This window comes from Macrotis lagotis, chromosome 1 (genome assembly GCF_037893015.1).
Source record: "Macrotis lagotis isolate mMagLag1 chromosome 1, bilby.v1.9.chrom.fasta, whole genome shotgun sequence".
Lineage (NCBI taxonomy): Eukaryota > Metazoa > Chordata > Mammalia > Peramelemorphia > Peramelidae > Macrotis > Macrotis lagotis.
The window spans coordinates 362,859,759-362,884,744 of record NC_133658.1 but is presented as its reverse complement, the minus strand read 5'-3'; the positions used below and the strand labels follow the sequence as shown (position 1 = coordinate 362,884,744).

General features: G+C 41.2%; 2 protein-coding genes across 2 annotated transcripts in view; one reads left to right on the top strand and one right to left on the bottom strand.

The window, feature by feature from the left end:
- The window catches only part of UNC5A (unc-5 netrin receptor A), a 100,110-nt gene extending 93,644 nt beyond the window's left edge, over positions 1–6,466 (top strand). The window contains exons 13-15 of the mRNA XM_074212325.1: positions 4,793–4,960; positions 5,264–5,442; positions 5,684–6,466. Coding sequence (XP_074068426.1) covers positions 4,793–4,960; positions 5,264–5,442; positions 5,684–5,849 — 513 coding nt within the window. The 3' untranslated portion in view covers positions 5,850–6,466. The remainder of the gene's footprint in view (positions 1–4,792; positions 4,961–5,263; positions 5,443–5,683) is intronic.
- Positions 6,467–6,912: 446 nt separating this feature from the next.
- The window catches only part of HK3 (hexokinase 3), a 44,000-nt gene continuing 25,926 nt past the window's right edge, over positions 6,913–24,986 (bottom strand). The window contains 4 exon segments of the mRNA XM_074202745.1: positions 6,913–6,975; positions 6,977–7,100; positions 7,282–7,369; positions 7,372–7,464. Of these exon segments, the coding sequence (XP_074058846.1) occupies positions 6,913–6,975; positions 6,977–7,100; positions 7,282–7,369; positions 7,372–7,464 (368 nt within the window).

The following is a 24,986-nucleotide window of genomic DNA, read 5'->3' as shown; positions in this document are numbered from 1 at the left end:
CTTCCCAAGTATTTCTTTTCTGGGCTACTGGGCTATTTAGCTTAGCAGGATAAGTTAGAGGGGTAGATCTAAACGATATAAGAAAAACTTCCCAATGAGCTGCCTTGAGCAATAGTTAGCTCCCTCTCATAAGAGGTCTTCAATCCAAAATTAGATGACCACTGACATGTCATTGGTGGGACTTTGTAGGGGTAGGGAAGAGACTGGATCATCTTTCTTGCCTTGTCTAGCCTTCCAGCTCCAGTTGGCATTATTTCTATACTGGAATCCTCTCTGGCTCCCCTCTAAAAGGCATCATTTCTTCCTGACTCCAGTCAACACAGGTCCTGAATTCATGGCCCTTTTGTATCCCAAAACCTTCCCAAAACACCCACGCCTTTCTTTCAGACAGAGAATAGGATCAGCCAACAGAGGGCCTGAGCTCATGGCCCTTATGTCCCAAAGCCTTTACAGGGCAACTTCCTTTTTCTTTGATATAGAGAATTGGTCATTCAGAAGGGCAGAAGAGCTTTCTTCATTAACACTGCAGGCAAAAAAAAAAAAAAAAAAAAAAAGTGAAATCCACCAGATGTATAGGATCAAAGTCCACAAACAAATTCTTATCATGAGACCCCCTGATTTCCTAGTAGACAGAAGCAAACCTTGCTTGTGGAACCAAATGCATGTTTTCCATGTATTTGAATCTGACAGACACCTGGCCATGTGTTTGCTGTCCCAGAAGCCAATGACTTCTCCCTGGTTTTATCTATACCAGTATTTCTCAATCTAAACCATGGTGCAGATGAGGCAAATAGTTAAAAGCTCTACTGCAAATCACCTTCCTCCATAGTCTCAACAGAGTATAACTAGGGGGGTACAGGGGAATACTCAGGGAGAAGGAAGGAACCTGGTATTGGAGCAGGACACAGGGAGAAATGTGACAGAACTGTTTTCCCCCATCCACAGCCCTCTAGTTTCATTTAGACCATTTAGACTCATTTAGATATCAAACTCAAAAAGAAAAACAAAGGCCACTAAATTATCCATAAGGATCCCTGCAGGCTACATATACATTTAGAAAACCACTTGTTAAAATTATCTATAATTTGGTATTTATTCTGTTAAATACTTGATAATTACATTTTAATCTTATTCCGGTCATGTGTTTGACACCTCTGACCTAGACTGTTTCGGTAGCCTCATCAGATATAATTCCCTTTCACTGTTAATCTTGTCCTTCATGCCATTATCAAACTAATCTTTCTTATACATAGAAATGGTCATGTTACTCCTCAAAAGTTTTCCATGGCTCCCTATTCCCTATTGAATACAGATGAGACTTTTCTGCCAGGGGATTTCAAGCCATTCACAGTCTTAAACCAGCCATAATTTTTGTTTTCTTTCCTATTGCCTTCCACATTTTCTGGGCTCCAGCCCAACTGACCTACTCCCTGTTTCTGATCCAACCAAACCATGCTCTCCATCTGTGACATTGTGCCTGCTCTTCCCTTTTCCTGAAAGACCCCTCCTTACCTTTCTTTGCCTGCTGTATCCGTACTCATTAGTAAAAGCCTTACTAACTCAGAAGTAACTGGGCAGAAATATTTTGGTGACATGTCTTAACAAGTGATCATCCAGGGGTGTTGTGAACTAGGGCTGGGGTGAACTATTTGTTTTTGTTTCTATTTTAGGTTTTTGCAAGGCAGATGGGGTTAAGTGGCTTGCCCAAGGCCACACAGCTAGGTAATTCAGTGTCTAAGGTTGGATTTGAACTCAGGTACTCCTGACTCCAGGGCTGGTGCTCTATCCACTGTGCCACCACCCCTGGGGTGAACTATTTGTAAAGGGCTTTAATACGATGCCTAGGATAGAGTAGATGCTTAAATTTTACTTGAAGACATTCAGTGATGGAGAAATCACTACCTTTCCAAGGTAGAAATGACCGAGTTTGGGATATTTCTGATCGTTTGAATTAAAATGTATCCTTTGCAGCCTTCATCCATTGCTTCTCACTTTGTCCCCTGCGGCCAAACAGAACACGACTGATTAATTCTTGCAAATGATAACTCTCCAACTTAGACATCCTTAGTCCTTCATACAAACTCAAATGGATTGATCTTAAGTACTCTCCCTCCATCCTGGTCACCCTATTCTGTATAAGTTTTAACTTGTCAGTGTTTACTGTGAAGCCCAGGATCGAACATTATATTTCAGATATTGTCTGGTCAGCTGAGGGCACAGTGGAACTATTCATCCATTGTTCTGGGTCATTGGCTTTTCAGTGAGTAGCTTTTGGGCCTGGTCCTTCATCCAGTTTGTAATTTGCCTAACTGTACTATTGTCTAGCCCACATTTCTCCATCTCATCCTCAAAGATAACATGAAATACTGTCAAATACCATACTGAAATCCAGGTGTTCTCTGTCTACAGCATGACCCTAGCTTATAAATCCAGTTGTTCTGTCTTATATGATCTGTTTCAATGATGAGTTTTAATAGTCATTTTTTGTTCAGTTGTATCCTATTCTTTGTAACCTGTGGACCATACTGGCCACAGGGTTTTCTTGGCAAAGATCTGTCATTTCCTTCTGCAGTAGATTAGTGATCATAACTTCCTTTAAAATTTTTTTCTTCTATCTTCTGTTTTTACATCACCTCCTTTTTCCATGGTATCCTTCTCCAGAAAGCAACCCTTATTACTAAGAATTAAAAAGTAAAACATCCTCTGTAATGTTCAACATTTGTATTCCCCCTCCTCTGCAGAGGTACAGGTGGTGACATTTTGTATCTTTTCTTTGAGAATAAGCTTGATTATCATTATTTTGTAATAGTTATTCTTGATTGATGTTATTTTCATTCTTTGTTGTTGGTTGTTTTTCAGTGATCTCCAATTCTTCATGACCTCATTTGGGTTTTTCTTGGCAGAGACACTGGAGTGGTTTGCCTTTTCCTTCTCCAGTTCATTTAACAGATAAGGAAACTGAGACAAACAGGGTTAAGCAACTTGCCTGAGGTCATATAGCTAGCATATTGAACTCAGGAAGATGAACCTTTCCAACTACAGGCCTGGTCACCTGCCTGCTCCCATTCTTTGTTGTAATATATTTTCTTCTTGGTTCTGTTTATTTCACTTTGTGTCAACTTATGTCTTCTTGTGCTTTTCAGAATTCTTCATATTGTTTTTTTATGGCCCAGTAATGGTCCATTATATTTACATATTACACTTTGGTAACTACACCTAATAAGGGACATCTACTTCGTTTCTAGTTCTTTGAGAACTACAAAAAGTGGCCATTGTCTCCTTTTCTAAAAGCCCAAGAACCATCCCTTTTAATTTAGCCATCTAGAATTTTTCCAGGAATAGAAATTCATTTTACCAGTTTATAATTAAACTCTACACACTTTACATACTTAAAAATTGCCCTGATCTTTCAGAGATCACTATCAACCCCTTCTTCAAGCAACTGTTGAACTCAGTTCAGGATTTTTGGTGCTGTCATGCTGTTTTTGCTGGATTGTCTTCAGTTTTAATTCCCCATTAATCATTTTTATTAAATCTTTCTCAGTCTGAAGATCACAATTCCTTAGGAGAGACTGTAGAGCTAACATAAGAACTCAGCAGTTTTGCCTTCTGTCCATTACTAGTATTCTATTCTACACAAACAGTGGTTCTGTTCCTTCTCTGGTCTTCCTCTTGTTCCCAATACTATATTCTCATTGATTGGGATCTCCCTCCAACTAGAATGTAAACTCCTCGAAGGCAGGGAGTGTCTCCCCTTTGTATTTGTAACCCAGTTGAGTTGTTATATAACATTTATTCTTCTTGTGCTACTGACATTAAGCTACCCATTCGTTATCCTTTATCTGACAGTTCTCCCTATATTTTCCACTCATAAGCTTCTCCAATGACATGCCTGACTCCTTTCGATTGCCCACTGAGTATCAACTCCAAGTCCTTAAAAGTGTTAGTATTTCATAACTCACAGTTATCAGTCTCAGGAAAAATTGGCACCTAACAAAGGCTTAATAACAACTGTATACCTTTTGTCTTTAGTATTCATCCCCAGCTTCATTCTGCTGCTTCTAAACTTTAGCGAGTCTTACCCTCATTGGTTATATTTCTATTGCTTCGATCTTTTAAACATGTCTTTTACAAAGCTTAGCTGGTCGATGAGCTCCCTACCCAGCCCCATCTGTCTCTAGGACTCAGGGTGATCATTAATGATGGGATGTAACCCTGACAAGAGGTCTCCAATAGTGTGCTTTGAGGATCCATTGTTGGTCTTGTGCTATTTAACACTTTTGTATAATTACTTGGATAAAGGCATAGATGCCCTGCTTATCAAATCTACAGGCAACACAAAGTCTGGGAAAGCTGGCATTATTAATGTCATAGTCAGTTTTCAAAGAGCTTCCTACAGGCTAAAACACAAGGTTGAAACTAAAAAGAAGAAATTAATAGGGGTAAACATGAAATCTTACAGATGAGTGCAAAAACAACAAAAAAAAACTTCCAAATTACAAGCAGTTCTCCTGCCCTTTTATTTTCTCTTTGAAATGAGAATGATACTTTCACACTTTGCAGGGTTCTTAGAAAAGCACTTTGGTGACTTTAACATGATCTAGAAATGGGCATTATGACTCTTTGCCCTCTCCCATCTGAGACCACTGAAAGGGGCCAGCATCAGACCTGCTATCCCTGAAGTATGACTCAAGTCCTTAGCCTGGTGCAGCAATCTATCTTCTCCTGGGGCCACTGCAGTCCTGAACCCCCAGGCTCCCCAGTTTTAAATGCTCTCCTCTCCCCCCCCCAGGAGATCCCGTTCTACCACATCTGGAATGGTGGTGCCCAGCAGTTTCTTCACTGTACCTTTACCCTGGAGCGCTTCAGCCCCAGCACCACTGACCTAGCCTGTAAGATCTGGATCTGGCAGGTGGAGGGTGATGGGCAGAGCTTCAATGTCAACTTCAACATCAACAAGGTGGGAGAGGGAAGGAGGGTGAGGATTCCTCATGATCATCCCCACTCACCCCAGATCACTTGCTCTCATCCATACTGCTTGACTGGTAGATCCTCTTAGGCCAGCTCTCTCAAGGTCCATATTGGATGGTTCCTAGCTCCATGAAGCCCTCCTAGACCACTATCCCATGATGCTCCCACTTCTAACCACCTAGAGTCCTCCTTGAACACACCCTTGGGCTCTCATATGGTCCCTTGGCTAGATGGAAGACACCATGAGGGCTCGGGGCAATCTGCCATCTAACATCACTCCTCCCTGCCACAGGACACGAGATTCTCTGAGTTGTTGGCTCCGGAAAACGAAGGGGGGGTCCCAGCCCTGGTGGGCCCCAGTGCCTTTAAGATACCCTTCCTCATCCGTCAGAAGATCATCAGCAGCCTCGACCCACCTAGTAGCCGGGGAGCTGACTGGCGAACTCTAGCCCAGAAACTTCACCTGGACAGGTAGGTAGGGCTGGGAGGTCAGGAAGCCTGATTAGTCCACACCACCTTAGGCTGGGCCCCTTCCCCATATCTTCTACTCACTTTAGGCTGTAAAGGGCCTTCGTTTCTCCCATTTGCCCCTCGTTTCTGGGGAGGGATACTAAGAAGAGGAGGGAGCCCCTCCACGGCAGAGTGGGGTCGGACCCCTCGGAAAGCGGGATGGGGAGGGCCGTGGTAGAGCACTGACGCCTCCCCCCCGCAGCCACCTGGGCTTCTTCGCCTCCAAGGCCAGCCCCACCGCCATGATCCTCAACCTGTGGGAGGCCCGGCACTTTCCCCACGGGAACCTCAGCCAGCTGGCCGCCGCCGTGGCCGACCTGGGCAAGCAGGACACCCCGCTCTTCATGGTGTCCGAGGCGGAGTGCTGAGGCCGGGGCGGGACTGGCCCCCACACACGCACCAGCATGGGGGGCGGATACCAGCTGGGCAGAGGGGTGGCCCAGCCAGGCCGCTGGGCGAGGAGGGAGGGGAGCGCCCCGGGCCAGGGCCAGGGCACGTGTGTCCGCGTGTGTGTGTCCTGCTACCTCTCCCTCCGCCCCCCCGGGGCCACACATGCACCCGGACACAGACGCGGGGGCAGCGCGGGGGTCCCCTCGCCCACCCCGAGCCGGGCCTTATGCAAACATTTCTGTGCCTGTGGGGGTGGGGCTTCCGCCTCAGCCCAGGCTTGGCCCGTGCCCACGTCCCCCCGCGCCCCCCACGCCATCCCCACGTGTCTCACGCCCCCCTCCATGTGCCCGTCACACGTGCCACACACGTGCCTCACGCCCCGCCCCGCCCGCCCCTCCCCTCCGGCCCCGCCGGTGTATATGCAAAGGGAGGCCGAGTGTCTGTGCTGTAGTGTCCCCCGGCCCAGCAGGCCCGCGGCCTGGAAAGACCGTTTCTTTTTCTAATTCTGTATTCAAAGTGCATTCGAGTACTTACACTTGGCCTTATGTACATACGCCTTGCCCGGGGCGGGAGGGTTTTAGCGGACGTGAATAATGTAAATAAATGATCTATATATTGCTAACCGGTCTCGGTTCTGGGGGCGGGGTGGGGCGGGGCAGCCAGGAGCTCCATCCAGCCCCGGGGCGGCCTCAGGCCGGGCCTGCTGGGCCAGGCTGCAGACCACCGGGGCGGCCCCTCGGGCCATGATCTGATGCGAGGAGCTGGGGGAGGGGCGCCCAGGCCGGCCCGCCCCCGCCCGCGACCCTCCCAAGGGCAGGAGCTGGCAGAGGGCGCCGGCCGCGCCCACCCGCGCCCACCGTCAGGCCCAGCCGGCCCGGGCCGCGTTCTCCCGCATCTTCTCCAGCACGGCTGCGCGGCCCGCAGGGAACTGGCCTGGCACACCTCGCGGATCACCTGCTCGGGCATGACCTGGACCCGGCGCCTCCGGAGGAGCCGCCCGCCCCTTCCCCAGCTCCCCCCTTCACCCCAACTCTAGAGCCATCAATGTGCCCCCCAAGGGGCCAGGCACCTTTCGACATCGCACAGGAACTTGATCTCCAAGATAATTCTTGTTCATGAGACACTGGCACATCTGGCCATCCTCCAACAGGACTCCAAGGCGGGTCAGGTGCAGGAGGATCTGGCAGACTGTCTCACCCATGTACATGCTGCTTATCAGCTTTTCAAAACTGGGCCGTGTTGGCATGGAATTGGAGGGTCAATGGAGGAAGATTGGCCCTCACCCCTCTCCTCATCAACCCCCTCCACTCCCACCCAGGCCACAAGCCAGGGGTCCCTTAGGCGAGCTTGGCCTCCTGGCCTCTCCTCCAGACGGACCTCTGGTTCCTCCCCACCTCCCCGTCCTAGCACCTTTGTCTCTTCGGGTTGTTGGAAGATTGATCCACATCGATGTCAAAGGGTGTACAGAATTCACACAGAAAACGGCTATCCCCAAAAGACCCCACTCCATGTTGATGCACATGCAGCCTGCATCCCCTGGCACAGCTGATACATTGCACATCTCCTCCATGTAGCACACATTGGTCCCCATCCCTAAGAGAAGCAAGGATGGCCCCGTCTAACCACTGACAAGATTCCTATCCTTCCCCTTTTCCCAGGCTGGAAACCAGGCATCACAGTCTGTCCATTCTTTTTATTCAATTATGAAAACATTTCTGGATCACTGCTGTATTCGAGCCTTTCCAAGCCACACATGAAATTCAGAGAGCAGGACATCTGGAGTCAGAGGTCTTAGGTTTTAATACAGACTTTGCAATTTATTAGCCAAGTGACCTTCTAGTGATGGGAACAGATGACTTAACTAAGCTGAATATTAGCTTCCTCACCTGCAAATGGAGAAAGTTGGACAGGAAAAAATCAAAGGTCTCTTCCCCACTCCAATACAGCCTCAACTAAGCTGCCAACATGATCTTTCTAAAGCATAGGTCAGCCCATGTCATCACCTCGCCCCCTAATGAGTTCCAAGATCAAATAGAAACTTAAGTGTTTAACATTTAAAGCTCATCATAACCTGGACCCCTCCTTTCATTTCTTACACCTTATTCTCCAGTCCGTTTGCAACACACACCTATCTCTCTTAGTTCCCTAACTTCCTTCAAAATCAAACATTCTACCTCCAGGAGACCTTTTCTCATCCACCACCTGTAAGACCTTCCCCACTCAGGTGCAGTTTCATCAACTCTGCATGTATCTAACTACTTCTTTAACAATTGTCTTCTCCATTAGAATGTAAACTCCTTGAGGACAGGCCCTGGTCTTTACCTTCATTTCTAACTTCAGTGTTAGGCATAGGACTAGCACATCATAAGTGCTTCTTGAATGACTATCCCTACCCTTGGAAGGTCATGGTCTACTTAGACGGAGAGGCATGGATAAGACATGAACACAAATGACAGTAATATGTGGGCCAAAAGGAAGGGACACGGCTATGCTATGGAAGTTCAAAGCTGAACCCGGAAAACTTCAAGAGGGAGGTCATCAGGCAAGTCCCCTCTAAAATCCCCCCTTCTGCAAGATTTTCCCAATCCTTATTCTAGTGCTTTCCCTCTGTGATTCTTTTTGATTCATCCTATCTCTAGCTTGTTTGTTCATAGCTGTTTGCCTTTCCTGTCTCCCCTTAGAATTTGAACTCATCAAAGAAAGGCACTGACTCTTTCCTTTCATTGTATCCTCAGCATGTGATCCAGTGTCTGACACATAGTAGGTTCTTCATAAATCTTTATTGACTGTATCAAGTGCTGTGAATACAAAGAACAGTCCCCATCTTCAGAGACACTCACATGTCACTGAGGGAGATAACATGCAAAGGACTAAGTCCATAGAAGAGAGGAATAGGGGAGTGGGGACCAGGAAAGGCTTCTTGCAGAAGGGAAGATTTAAGCTGACAGAAACCAAGAGGCAGAGATGAGGAGGGAGAGCATCCTAGGGATGGGAACACCCAACAGGCCAGCATCATAGAGTATGGGAAGGGGAGTAAAGTGTAAGAAGACTGGAAATAGAGGAGGGGGTCAGGTTGTGAAGGGTTCTAAAAGTTAAATAGGGATCCTAGAAATAACAAGAAACTACTATAGAATACTGAGCAGGATGATAGGAGGAAACATGGCCAAACTTGTATTTTAGGAAGATCACTTTGAAATTTGAGTGGGGATGGGGGGGGGGGTAGACAGGAATAGGAAGAGACTAGAGGCAAGGAGACCCCATCAGGCTATTGCAATAGTCCAGGTGTGGGGTGATAAAAGCCTACTCCAAATCAGAGGTAAGGACAGAGGAAAGGAGACATTCAAGAATTACTACAAAGGTGACATTAACAGGCCTTGGCAACAGTTTGATTGGCGGGTGGGGAAAGAGTAAGGAATTGATGATGACTCCTAGGTTTAAAACCATGCCTGGGAGGTGGTACCCTTAACAGAAATAGGAAGATGGGAGAAGGGGAAGGTTCAAGGGGTTGGGGGGGATCAGTTTGGGATGTATTGAGTTTGCTGTGTCTATGAGTCATCCACTCAAGATATGACACTGAAATGAGGTTTTACCCCACAAGTGAAGGGAGTTTTCTAAAAAAAGAGGTACCAATAAGGACCAACTGAGGATATTGCTTCCAGTTAGTACAGAAAGAAGGCACAAAGAATATTCTATTGACCTACATAGAATGAATAATGTTTGCTTTTCTGACTGAGTAATAGATGGCTCAAAGTCCAGCCTAGTCCCCCTCACACAAGAGAACACAGAAGGCCTCCAAAAATCCCTCTTCTTTCTCCAGGTTTCTGGAGAGAATGACTTTTTATAAAGTAAGTATGAAAGAAGAGTTTCAAGATAATTTAAAAAAAACAAAGAGGATTGAAAGATGGAGATAGAATGGGACACACTGAAAGAAAAGATCTCAGAATGCTTTGAGAGAAACAATGATCCAAGATCCTTCCCATAAAGTAGGAAGCTTGAGCTTCTGAGGAGGAAGCAGCTATTTACACTTAGAGGAATGATTATATACATCCTTAGATGAATCAGGAGAGAGATCATCCAGTAAGCAACAAGGGAAGAGGGAATGAGAAGAGGCTGGTAATATTTGAGTCAGCATTGAAGAACAGAATGTGGATTTCTTAAAAAAAAAAACAGCTTAAATTACAGAAATGATGGGCTCTTGGCTAGGGATGAAGTACATTTAATAAGGGCTGGCAAAAACATGTATTTGTAGAGCCTTTCAAATCTAATTAAAAGAGCTTTAAACTGAAAAGGAAGGAAAGGGGGAAAAATTGGCTACATATGTCTATCAAGATAGATATCAACCAAAATAAAGCCAGGGTAGGAAGGAGAAAAACAGTAGAGACACAGCAGAGAAATTCATACAAGGAACCATAAATAAATTCCATGTCTATTTCTACATGTGGCAAGGAAGGGAGGGAGGGAGAGAGGGAGGGTGCACAGATGGAAAGGAGAGAGAAAAATTTATTAGGTACCTGCTGTGTCAGATGGCACTGTGATAGGCACATTATCTCATTTTGGTCCTCACCACAACTCTGGAAGGTTGGTGCTAATATTATCCCCACTTTGGAGTCGAGAAGACTGAGGCAGGCAGGGGTTAAGTGACTTGCCCAGGTTCATAAACTAGTGTCTGAGGCTGAATTTGAAATCAGGTCTTCCTAACATTTAACCCAGAACTCTATATACTACACCATCTTGTTGTCTCTAGAAAGGTGAATAAGTATTGTGTGGGTAATAAGCAAGAAAAACTTATGATCCTAACCCAAAGAAGAATTTTTGACTCGCAGATGTCACTGAGACTTGAAGTTGAATAGGATCTATGCAGAATATGTGGAAGGATATACGTGATTCAGAACAAAATGAACTAAACAAATGGGAAAGTCAAGGAACTCAGTGGGGGGAGATGGGTGAGAGCATTTGGGGATGGATATATAAAGAGGAGGAGGAGGAAAAAACAAATCAATATGGTCAGAGGGTTATACTACAAGGGGCTAGAGCTGGAGAGAGACTCAAATACCATCTAATCCAGTCCCCTAATTCCGACAATTCCCAGAAGACTGAGGGAGGTAAGGTCACATGCCAATGGTTACACAGGGAATAAGCAACAGAGGCACATTTTCTGGATTTCTTCTCTCTCTCTCTCTCTCTCTCTCTCTCTCTTTCTGTTTCTACCTTTATCTCTCACTGTATTTGTCACTGTATTTGTCTCTCTTCTTCCTTCCCTCTCCTTCTTTCCCTTTCTCCCTTCTCAAAAGCTGTGCATCTAATAGATTTTTTTAATTTGATCTAATAATTTCATCTTTCCAAAGGAAGAGGACATGACAAGAAGAATAGAACCTGATGCTGACCCATAAGAGTTACTGGAGTAAACATGGTGGGAATCTCAAGGCAAAGTGACCCATTGTGGAATTCATGTCTTTTTTCTTTTTTTTAATTTATTTTTTTATTCTCATTTTGTACAAATTTTTTTTTACATTAATAAAAATATTCTTGTTTACAAGTAAACAAAATACCCCTCCCCCCATGAATATAGATAGACTTGCTTGGGCTAAAAAAGTAAAGGGGAGAGAAAAAAATTAAAATTAAAAAAAATAATAGTAATAATTGTAGGTATGGCCAGGTGGCGCAATGGATGAAGCACCAGCCCTGAAGCCACGAGCACCCGAGCCCATATCCAGCCTCGTAAACCCAACAATCACCCAGCCGTGTGACATGCAAGCCACCCGCTCCCCACTGCCCTGCAAAAACCAAAAAGAAGAAAAAAAAAAGACCCAAAATAAAATAAAATAGTAATAATAGTAGGGGTGGCTGGGTGGCAGACAGAGCATTGGCCTTTGATCCAGGAGCACCTGGGTCCAAATCCAGCCCCAGACACCCAAAGATCACCCTGCTATGTTGCCCCAGGCAGGCCACCCAGCCCCACTTGCCCTGTACCCTCCCCCAAATAATAATAACAAAAAATGTGCTTCAGTCTTTGTTCCAACACCAACAACTCTGTCATGGGTGGATCACATTCTTTATGATAAGTCCATCACAAAAGTTACTTCCATATTTTTCCAACGTTGCCATTGCTGATCGCAGCTCCCTCCTTTCTTATTTTTCCACTACCATGTACTATATTTTCTCTCTCCTTTCACTCTGACTCTGCTGTAGGGTCGCTGAGTGGTGCAGCAGACAGATCCCTGGTCCTGGGGCCAAGAAGCCCTGAGCCCCCATACCACCCCTTAGGCCCAGAATCCACCTGCCCCTATGGTCCTGGGCAGGCCTTCCAATCCCAGCCCCTTGCAAGAAGTAAAAAAGAAAATGTGTTATATCTGACCACTCTCCCCCCATGGTCCATCCTCTCCTTTATTCACATCCCCACCCCTTCCCCCTGCTCCCCGCTCCTTCTTACTCCAGATGTCTATACCCCATTGAGTATATTTGCTGTTTCTTCTCCTAGCCATCTCTGATGAGAGCAAAGGTTCCCTCATTCCCCCTTGCCTCCCCCTTCCATATCATTGCAATAGCTCATTGTAATTAAAAAAAAATCTTATTATGTGAAATATCTTGGACTTTTCACCCTCTCCTTTTTCTTTCTCCCATTCCATTTCCCTTCTTTTCTATTGACTCCATTTTTACACCATATTTTATCTTTGAATTCAGCTTTCTCCTGTGCTTCAACTAAAAAAAACTCCCTCTACCTGCTCTATTATCTGAGAAGGTTCATATGAGTATTATCAGTGTCATTTTTCTATGCAGGAATACATGCAGTTCATCCTCATTAAGTCCCTCATATTTCCCCCTTCTCCTCCAATCTCCATGCTTCACCTGAGTCCTGTATCTAAAGATCAAACCTTCTGTTCAGCTCTGGCCATTTGGGCTAAAAAAGTAAATTCCCCTGGTTCATTGAAAGTCCATCTTTTTTCCCTGGAAGAGGACATTCAGCCTTGCTGGGTAGTTCATTCTTGGTTGCATTCTAAGCTCTTTTGCCTTCCGGTATATTGTATTCCAAGCCCTCCGAGCTTCCAATGTAGTTGCTGCTAAGTCCTGTGTGATCCTGACTGTGGCTCCACTATATTTGAACTGTGTCCTTCTGGCTGCTTGTAATATTTTCTCTTTGACTTGGGAGTTCTGAAACTTGGCTATAATAGTCCTAGGGGTTAGTTTTTTGGGATCTCTTCCTCGGGGGGATTGGTAGATTCTCTCCATCTCTATTTTGCCCTCTGCTTCTAGAATATCAGGGCAATTTTCCTGTAGTAATTCTTTGAAAATGATGTCAAGGCTCTTTTCCTGATCATGACTTTCAGGTATTCCAATAATTTTTAAATTATCTTTCCTAAGTCTGTTTTCCATATCAGTTGTTTTCTCAATGAGAGATTTCACATTTTCTTCTAATTTTTCATTTTTTTGGTTTTGAAGTATTGATTCCTGATTTCTGGTAAATTCATCAATCTCCCTGAATTCTATTCTTTGTCTGAAGGATTTGTTCTCCTCGGAGAGTTTTCTTATCTCTTTTTCCATCTGGCCAATTTTGCTTTTTAAAGCATTCTTCTCAATAACTTTTTGAACTGTTTTATCCATTTGACCTAAGCTGATTTTTAGCATGCTATTTTCTTCAGCATTTTTTTTGGATTTCCTTGACTAAGCTGCTGACTTCATTTTCATGTTTTTCCTGCATCTCTCTCCTTTCTTTTCCCAGTTTTTCTTCCAACTCCCTCATTTGCTTTTCAAAGTCTTTTTTGAGCTCTGTCATAGCCTAAGCCCAATTTCTGTTTTTTCTTGAAGTCTTTAGATGTAGGAGCTTGTGCTTCCTCATCTTCAGACTGAGCATTTTGATCCTTCTTGGGCTCATTTGCAAAATATTTCTCAATAGTCTTCCTCTTATTTCTCTGCTTGCTCATTTTCCCAGCTTGGGCCTGGTTTTGGGGTGTTTCCTGAGCTTTTGGGACACTCCCACAAGGGTCTCACTGTGTGAGGCTCTGTCCTCCCTCCTGGTCTGTGAATGACCATAAGTGTCCCCCTCTGCCACAGGGCCGAGGTGGGGGGGCCCTGTTGTTCTATTGGGGGGGGGTCTAGACTGCAATCAGCATCTGAATGTGGTCAGAACCCCAGAGTCCTCAGAATTCATGTTAAAGGAAGGAAAGATAGGGCACGGTCCAGCAGGCACTCTAGGACTTGAGGAAAGCAGATTTACTCCCAGCAGCCCTCTTTATGGTTAAAAAGAACTGAAAACATTTGGGAACTGACTGAAAAACTTTGGCATATGGATGCAATGGAATGACAAGTGGATGGACAACTAGAGTCCTCTACAGAGTGATCCTCATGCTATCGGGAGAAAGGAAAAAGGGGTGGGGGGGTCTGGGCAAAATGTCTGTCTGAGCAGAGATGGACAGCCCAGTTCCTCTGCATCTACTCTAACAAAAAATGTCACAGTCAGACTGTATAATGATCAAGAAATACAATGAGAAACTATAGTAAGCATTTATTTCTTCCACTCCTGAACTCCATAAAAGTCCACAGGAAAATAAGAAAGGGAGCCTACCATGAAAGTTAATCCCTCTATTTGGGCAAGCCCAGTCACCTAGCATAACTAGACTGCAAGGAGCAGAAACAAAGTTCCCTAGAAAAAGACACAGAGTGAGAGGAAAGCCATAGTGGGGATACCATGGAAGTTACTGGGAGCATTATCCAGCATCCTAGGCATGGCAATGCTCAGACCAGGACTCCAAGGTCCCCAGAACTCTAACCTGAGGTGCCATAAAGAGTCTTATAGATCTAGAACTCTAAGTGTCAAAAATCCAAAATCCCAAGTAAAGACCAAGACTAATTACCTTACCTTGGCCATGGAAGACAGAGACTGACCTTGGTACAAAGAACAAATGCAAGAAACAAGGTTTGAGAGATGAGTAAAGACACAAAGGTACAGACCACTATGAATAATCCAGAGAAACCAAAAAAATCCAGTCAAGGAGAGAGGAACCACATAACAACTGCAAACAAAGACTCAAAGGAAAAAAACAGAATATTCCCCCCAAAATTATATGACTATCTAGAAGAAATGAAGCAAGCAATAAAAAGACAGATAAATAAAAGTTCTGGCAGAACAAATTGGGAGGATATAGCTTAGAACAGAAAATGAAAATCTTTGTCCAGATAATGGAATCCCTGAAAATTATTAAACAGAAATCAGTGACTCCTCAAAACAGCAATAAGTAGAACAAAATCAAAAGATTGTAAAAATGGAAGAAAATGTTAGTTAGCTGTGATTGAAAGCAACTGATCTATAAATCGAATCAAGGAGAAATGATTTAAGAATCAGAGGGGCGTGGCACAGCTAGGTGGAGCAGTGGATGGACCACCACTTAATAATTACCTGTGTGACCTTGGGCAAGCCATTTAACCCCAATTTTTAAAAAGAATTATCAAGGATGAAAAATGACTCCCTAAAAACCATAAGGAAGAGAAGCTATTATTTGTTTTTGGAATCTGTCATTTGTGGGGTTTGGAAGTTTATCAAATTTAGGATAAAAAAGGAAAGTTCCAACATGTAAGGTGGTCGCTCATAAGGAACTTATGGGAGTTCATAGGTAAGAATCGCATAAATAAGTAGGCGTGGATGGAACGCAATATGTATCTTTGGAGAGAACTTCCAAATTGATAACTATTATAGATTGATTTGAATATTAAGTATCTTGAGTAAGAAATTATGAATATACTTCTTTTATGTTTTTCCTTTATCACGTTTTTCCCCCTTAGTTCTAATTCCTTTTTCACTACATGACTAATATGGAAACTTTTACCAGATTGTTCACAGCAATGGGGAAGGGGAAAAGGGAAGCAGAGGGAGGATGACAGAAAAATGTGGAACTCATAAACGTGCAAATGGATGAATTTCCTTTTTTTTTAGGTTTTATTTTTGCAAGGCAAACGGGGGTTAAGTGGCTTGCCCAAGGCCGCGCAGCTAGGTAATTATTAAGTGTCTGAGACCGGATTTGAACTCAGGTACTCCTGACTCCAGGGCCGATGCTTTATCCACTACGCCACCTAGCTGCCCCCAAATGGATGAATTTCAACAACTACCTTTGCATGTAATTGAAAAAACTAAATACAAATCATTTAAATTTTAAAAACTATGCATAAATACAAGGAATTCAAATAAACATGAAAATATCTAGATGAACTGAAAAATAAAATAAGTAGAACTAAAAGAATATATGCAACTAAAACAATTCAACTGAAAAGATCACTAAAAGGAAGCCAATTTCTGAGAAACTGAAAAACCAATAATGGTCCTAGAAAACAGATAATGAAATTTACTTGCTAATTCCTATTAGGGAGACTGAGTATTACTAAGACTGAATGTCAAATATAGTCACTATATCTACATTTTCACTTAATTTTTCTCTGTTACAAGGGAGAGTTCAGTTAGGAAAGATGAAGTCTTTTTTTTTAAGGAAACACTGTGATCTAAAGACAAAAGACATCCATAAAACATTTTTAAAATAATATCCTAAAGTGATAAACAATTCTAATAAGGAGGAAAAAAGGAAGTTGTTCAAATAAACCAATATGGATGCACATGGAACTCATCAACCAATTTAGATTTTTTTCAGATGTATTTAGATGAGGAAATTATAAAAGAGGGTATTAGAAGATGATTATGAAAAAAGTGTTGGTCCATGAAGATTAGTATCCAAAGTGATAACCCAAAATCAAAACCCCCCCAAAAAAAACCCAGAAAGAACTAGAATTAAATTAATCATTTTATCCTAGATAATGATAATAATGAAACAACATACCAAAACCTATGGGATTCATTCAAAGAGACTCTCAGGGGATATATTATAGCTCTAAATGCTTACATGAATAAATTGAAGAAAGAGGAAATCAATGAACTAAACATGCAATTAAAAAAATTAGAGAAAGAACAAATCAAAAATCCCCAATTAAATACCAAATTAGAAATTCTAAAAATTAAAGGAGAAATTAATAAAATTGAAAGCAAAAAATTTATTGAATTAATAAATAAAACCAAAAGTTGGTATTATGAAAAAACCAATAAAATTGATAAACCTCTGGTCAATTTGATTAACAAAAAGAAGAAAACCAAATTGCTAGTATCATAAATGAAAAAGGTGAACTCACCATCAATGAGGAGGAAATTAAAGTAATAATTCAAAATTATTTTGCCCAACTCTATACCAATAAATTTGATAATCTAAGTGAAATGGATGAATATTTACAAAAAATATAAGTTGCCCAGGTTAAATGAAGAAGAGATTAAATACCTAAACAACCCTATCTCAGAAAAAGAAATTCAACAAGCCATCTTTGAACTCCCTAAAAAAAAAATCTCCAGGGCCTGATGGATTCACAAGTGAATTCTACCAAACATTTAAGAAACAATTGGTTCCAATTCTATATAAACTCTTTGGAAAAACAGGGAAAGATGGAACTCTGCCTAACTCTTTCTATGAAACCAATATGGTGCTGTTACCTAAACCAGGAAAAGTTAAAACAGAGAAAGAAAGTTATAGACCTATTTCCCTGATGAATATAGATGTAAAAATCTTAAATAAAATCTTAGCACAATGATTACAAGTTATCACCAGGATAATACATTATGATCAAGTAGGATTTATTCCAGGAATGCAGGGATGGTTCAATATTAGGAAAACTGTTAGTATACTCAATTATATCAACAACAAATCTATCAGAAATCATATGATCATATCAATAGATGCTGAAAAAGCTTTTGACAAAATACAGCATCCATTCCTATTAAAAACACTAGAGAGTGTAGGAATAAATGGACTGTTCCTTAAAATAATTAGCAGTATCTATCTGAAACCATCAACAAGCATTATATTCAATAGGGAGAGACTAGAAGCATTCCCAATAAGATCAGGGGTGAAACAAGGGTGCCCATTATCACCACTACTATTCAATATTGTATTAGAAATGTTAGCATCAGCAATTAGAGAAGAAAAAAAATTGAAGGAATTAGAATTAGGAAGGAAGAGAAAACTCTCACTCTTTGCAGATGATATGATGGTCTACTTAGAGAATCCCATGAAATCATCCAAAAAATTACTGAAAACAATTAGCAATTTTAGCAAAGTTGCAGGTTATAAAATAAACCCTCATAAATCCTCAACTTTTCTATATATGTCTAGCAAGATACAGCAGGAAGAGCTAGAAAGAGAAATCCCATTCAAAGTAACCTCAGACAATATAAAATATTTGGGAGTCTATTTGCCAAGACGGACTCAGAATCTTTTTGAAAACAATTATAAAACACTTCTCACACAAATTAAATCAGATTTATAAAACTGGGCAAATATCAACTGCTCATGGATAGGTAGAGCTAATATAATAAAAATGACAATTCTACCAAAACTAAACTATCTGTTTAGTGCCCTACCAATCAAAATTCCAAAAAATTACTTTAAGGAGTTAGAAAAAAATGTAAGTAAATTCATATGGAGAAATAAAAAGTCAAGAATTCCCAGGAGCTTAATGGAAAAAAAGTGCAAAAGAAGGTAGCTTAGCCCTACCTGATCTAAAATTATATTATAAAGCATCAGTCATCAAAACTGTTTGGTATTGGCTAAGAAATAGAGTGGTGGACCAGTGGAATAGACTAGGTGTAAAAGCAGGAGATGATTATAGTAATCTGCTGTTCGATAAACCCAAAGAGTCCAACCATTGGGATAAAAACTCCCTCTGATAAAAACTGCTGGGATAATTGGAAGTTAGTATGGAAGAAACTTAGATTAGACCAACACCTCACACCCTTTACCAAGATAAGATCCAAATGGTTACAGGACTTAGACATTAAAAAAAAATACTATAAGCAAATTAGAAGATCAAGGACTAGTTTACCTGTCAGATCGATGGAAAGGGGAGCAGTTTATGACTAAGGAAGAGTTGGAGAACATCACCAAAAACCAATTACATGATTTCAATTACATTAAATTAAAAAGCTTTTGCACAGATAAAACCACTGTAACCAAGATCAAAAGAAATGTAGTAAATTGGGAAACAATCTTTACAACTAATGATTCTGACAAAGGACTCATTTCTAAAATATACAGAGTACTGAGTCATATTTTTAAAACAAAAAGCCATTCCTCAATTGACAAATGCTTAAAGGATATGCAAAGGCAATTTACAGATGAGGAGATCAAAGCAATCCATAGCCATATGAAAAAATGCTCTAAATCATTATTAGAGAAATGCAAATTAAAGCTTCTCTGAGGTACCACCTCACACCTCTCAGATTGGCCAATATGACCAGAAAGGATAATGATCATTGTTGGAAAGGTTGTGGGAAATCTGGGACACTACTACACTGTTAGTGGAGCTGTGAACTCATCCAACCCTTCTGGAGAACTATTTGGAACTACGCCCAAAGGGCAACAAAAATGTGCATACCCTTTGACCCAGCAATACCACTACTGGGTCTATACCCTGAAGAGATGAGGAAAAGGGGTAAAAACATTACTTGTACAAAAATATTTATAGCAGCCCTGTTTGTGGTGGCAAAGAATTGGAAATCAAGTAAATGTCCTTCATTTGGGGAATGGCTTAGCAAACTGTGGTATATGTATGTCATGAAACACTATTGTTCTATTAGAAACCAGGAGGGACAGGAATTCAGGGAAGCCTGGAGGGATTTGTATGAACTGTTGCTGAGTGAGATGAGCAGAACCAAAAAAACACTGTACACCCTTACAGCAACATGGGGGTGATGATCAACCTTGAAGGACTTGCTCATTCCATCAGTGCAACAATCGGGAACAATATTGGGCTGTCTGCAAAGGAGAGTGCCAGCTGTATCCAGATAAGGAGCTGTGGAGTTTGAACAAAGTTCAAGGACTATTCCCTTTAATTTAGGAAAAAACCAGATATCTTATTGTCTGATCTTGTTACCTCTTAGAATTCTTGTCTCTTCTCTAAGGATATGATTTCTCTCTCATTACACCCAATTTGGATCAAGGTACAACATGGAAACATAGTAAAGATTGACAGATTGTTTTCCGTGGGGGAGTAGGGGGAGGGAAGTAAGATTAGGGGGAAAATTGTAAAACTCAAATAATATCTTTAATAAAAATTAATTAGAAGCCAAAAAAAAAAGAACTAGAATTAAAAGACTTTGTAGAAGAACTCTAAAATATAACAAAGAAGAGATTGTTATTGTTGGTGGTAGTGGTTGTTGTTGGAAGAGTCAAAGAAGAGAAAGTACTCCTGCTTGCTGGGTGAGAACAGAACCATTGTTCTGCTTTTGTTTTGTTACCAAGAGGAATGATCTTTGGACTGAAGAAAAGAGAACAAAAATAGTTAATAGAAAACCGAAAACCAAGGATAAGAAGTCCTTAGCTAATCTTGAGCAGTCCAATCCAACTAGGCCAAATGAGTTACAACCCAGGACGCAGATGTGCTTGCTGAGCCACCATCAATGAACTTTGAAAAATGACAGAAAATGGGAAAGGTGCCATTACACCTGAGAAAGGCAATAGTTAATATAATTTTCAAAGAGGGAAGATAATAGAATCTGCAAACTATGGGCTTACTAGTCTTCTAGTATGTTGTCTTATTGAGGTTTTTGGATCAGTCATGTCTGTTTCTTCATGATCCCATTTGGGGGTTTGGGGGGTTTTTTGTTTTGTTTTTTTGTTTTTAGTTTTTGCAAGGCAATGGCTTGCCCAAGGCCACACAGCCAGGTAATTATTAAGTTTCTGAGGCCAGATTTGAACTCAGGTACTCCTGACTCCAGGGCTGGTGCTCTATCCACTGTGCCACCTAGCCGCCTCAATTTGGGGTTTTCTTGACAAAGATACTAGAGTGGTTTACTAGTTTTTTTCTCCAATTCATTTTACAGATGAAGAAACTGAGGGAAATAGGGTTAAGTGACTTGACCAATATCAAGATATATTAGCCCAAAAAGCTAATGTGATTTTGGGGCTATATTAAAAGGGTAATAGCTTCTAGGACCAGAAAAGTTATAATTCCACTATACTCAGTGTCACACAATCTCTAGGTTAGAGAGGACATCTGGGGCTGAAGAATCCCTTCAGCAAATCAGATGAGCTTTTGCTCTTCTTTGGCCTGAAAAACTAATTGTTAAGGAAGTTTTTCCTTCTCTTAAACTTAAATTTGACTCCCTACGATTTACAGACTAGGATCATCCATTGTCCCTAGTTCTGTTCTCTGGGGCCAAGCAGAACAAGTATGATTACTTTTTCACAGATAGCCTTTCCAATAAGTGAAGCAGTTAATAAGTCCTTCCCAAGAATTTTCTTCTCTAAATGACACATTCCCAGTTTCTTTTATCTTATTCTCCCATGATGTGATTCTTAATATCTTTCACCATCCTGGCTGCTCTCCTCTGGACACTCTCCAACTTATCAGCATTCTTCCTAAAATGTGAACTTATCATTCCAGATGAATCTGATGAAGACAGAGCACAATAGGATTATCTCTTTTCTAGCCTGGCCACCAAGCCTGTCTCTCTTAATGCAGACTAAGCAATAATGACAAGTAATCATGCATCATGTTAAAATTTGCAAAGTGTACTATAGATATTATCTCTTTTATCTTCATAGCAACCTTAGGAGGTAGATACTATATTATCCCCATTTTGCAGCTGAGGAAACTGAGGCAGATGGAAGTTAAGTGATTTGCCCAGTATCCCACATACAGTAAATATCTGAAGCTGTGTTTGAACTCTGATCTAACTGACTCTAGGTTCAGCCCTCCAGTCATTGTGCCACTTAGCTGCCATGATCATATTAGCTTTCTTGGCTGCCATGTTAACTTTTATTGAGATAAAATTCATTAAAATTTCAGGTCATTTCCAGATATTCTTCTTTGGTTAGACCACATCTAGTTCAGTCTTTAGCTCTGAATACCACATTTTAGAAAGAAAATTGGCAAGCTGGTAAATATCTAGAGGATAGAAGCCAGGATGATGAATGGTCTTGAGATCATTCCTCTGAGTCAGTTTTAAGTCATTATGGATGTATAATTTAGAAAACAGAAGACTTGGGGGGTATGATTTCTCAATGTAGAAGAGAGATCATATTTTCTCTGCTTGGCTTCGAGAGATCAAACTAGGAATAATAATTAAAAACTGCAGAAAGGAGTTTTGCGTATATATAAGGAAATTCACTAGTGATCAGAGCTACTCCTAATTATATTGGTCTGGAAGGTAGTCACTAAAAGACTTTAAAGGAAAGAAGATTGGTCTACTTTCACGGTAGAATTTGGCCAGGTGTGGGTTAACATACTAGATAGACTAAATCTCTTTCAATTCTGAGATTCAATTCTGAGATTCAATGATTTAGTGATTCTATGTAGGTACAGGTTAAAAAAAATATCAAAGGCATGGAGGTCCAACCAATCAAGGTACTAAAGGATGGAGCCAACCAGGACAGGTAGGGAGCCCTTCCTTCCACACCCAGACTACCTCCTATTCAACTTTCACCAAAATCTTCCCTTCCCAACAGTTGTGGACCCAAGACTGAAGAGCAGACTCATACAAAGGAGACTGCTGATAAACTCTAGGCATTAAGGAGGAGGGGAAAGTATACCAGACACACTTTTAAATTTAACCTACATTTTTAACATTTTCTCCATCATTTTCTTAAATCTATACAAATAACAATAAAAGTCCTTATTTATAGCATTTACTGATTTCCAAGAGGTAAAATATTCATACTGAAAATTTAACAATCAGTTCTCATGAGTCAACCTTTCTTTGACTACAATCCTCCCAGTAAGAAGAAGACTATCTCCTGTTGTCCTGATCCTTATCTGGCCTCTGGACTCAGATGACTCCAGAGGAATCAACCCTTTCTCACTTAAATTGAATTCACTTTCATGTCATGGTATCACATCCCTGATGTCTTGGTCCACTTCTAGAACAAAGGACAAACAGCAACAACCCACTAAGACAGGAAACTACAAAGCCTTACCATCTGCCCTGGTGCTGTATCATAAGAGCCAAACCTTTCTATCTACCCTGCTGTTGAATTCTCTTATCTGTTTTTTAACTTCCCTAATTATAATTTGAGGTCTCTGAGAGTAGGGATTATCTCACTTTTCTGTTTCATACTCTTAAAATGTTGCACAATGCTTCATACATAATATATGTTTTTTCCAGTCCATTCCATAGAAATGGAAGATGAGAAAGTATGTTCAGAGAACAATGAAGAGTTTCTGATTTAGCTCTAGAGGCCAAGATATACATAGAAGAATAGTGAGAAATAAGACCGGAAGAGTAGAATCAACTTGAAGGTCAAAGAATTAGGAAGATTCATTCCTTCTGAAAGTCTACCTAATTTGTTCCTTCTGCTACACTTTCACAATCCCGGCTTAATTCAGATCTTTAGTTGTCCTCCTCTGAACAAATATAAATTACTGCCTGCCTCCAATCTCTCCTCTCTCCAGTCTCTCCTACATACAGGTGTGACTGTCACACCAATACCTTCCTCTTCATAAAACTCCCAACAGTTATTAAAACCCCACATGATCAAAAAAAGCTAAATTATTCAGCCTGGTATTCAAGGCCTTCAACAAGTCAGTCTTAGCCTGTATCTAAATAAACCTCCTTCTGATTACTTCTACTTCCAACCCACTCATTCCCCTTGAGGGGGTCCTATCCCATAAGCTTTGTTATTGTTAAGGGATTTCAATTGCATCCAACTTTTCTTGACACCACATGGGGTTTTCTTTGCAAAAATATTGGAATAGTTTGGCATTTCCTTCTCCATCTCATTTTTATAGATGAAGAATTGAGGCAAACAGGATTTAGTGACTTGCCTGGGATCACACAGCTAGTAAATGTCTGAAACTGGATTTGAACCCATGAAGAGGAGTCTTCCTGACTTTTTTCACTGTGCCACTTTGTTGTCCAAACATGGTGATAAACTCTGTGACAGGTTCTTCTTACATGGCCCAATTACTGATTCTACAGACTTTTTTCCCTAAAAAAACCCCAAACAAACAAGGAGTGGCTAGGTGGCACAGTAGATAGAGCACCAGCCCTGGAGTCAGGAGTCCCTGAGTTCAAATATGGCCTCAGACACTTTAATAATCACCTAGCTGTGTGGCCTTGAGCAAGCCACTTAACCCCATTTGCCTTACAAAAATCTAAAAAAAACAAACATAAAAACTGGAGTGCTTTGCCATTTCTTTCTCCAAGCTCCCTCCTTCCCTTCTTCCATATCCCTAATAACAATAATAACAGCAATAGTAATTATGTAGCTCTTTAAGGTGAGTGAGGCATTTTATGTATATTTGTCTCATTTAATCCTCATAAAGATTCTGGGAACCCCATTTTACAGATGAAGAAACAGACAGAGTGACTGACTTGCCCATATAGCTAATAAATATCTGGGGCAGAATTTGAACTTGGGTATTCCTGATTTCAAGTCCAATACTCTATCCAACATACCACCCACCTGCTAAGTCCTATTCTATTAAGTTGGACAGTGAAGAACATCAGGGATGACTCAGGAAGATGTACAACAGGAGGCATCTAATAATTCCCTAAAGGTAGAGATATTAAATTGATTCTGTATAATTTGATAATTGATTCCACAGTTATTGATCCTGGTCTGTATTACCAATCTATTTTGTATTTTTTTTATTTTTTTATTTTTTTATTTGAATTCACGAATCCAGCTCTCCCTAAAAGTTAGTTCAAAAGAAAAGTTATTCTTCATGCTGGTATCCCCTAAGATACTTCATGGATATATTTGTTTAGCCACATAAAATCACCACCTCCAAAAAATACAACATCTGTCCTTTACTGTCTTTGTGTAGTTAAGGAAGTTTTTAATCTATTCCAAGGAAACAGCAAGTCCATTAGTTCTTTGCCCCAGCAAAGATTACCAGATTCAGATGGTTCCTATAAAACAAATAGCATCCCTTAAGTGCTAGAGGGTGGCATGATTAGCCTCACCAGAATGCCAGTCCACCTTTCTCAGCATAGCCCATCAATCATAATATTCATGCCTCAACCATACAAACTATCACCTTTTCTCCTTTCCTTCTCTAGGTCTTCTCTAGTTTTCCTTGGGTTGCTCATA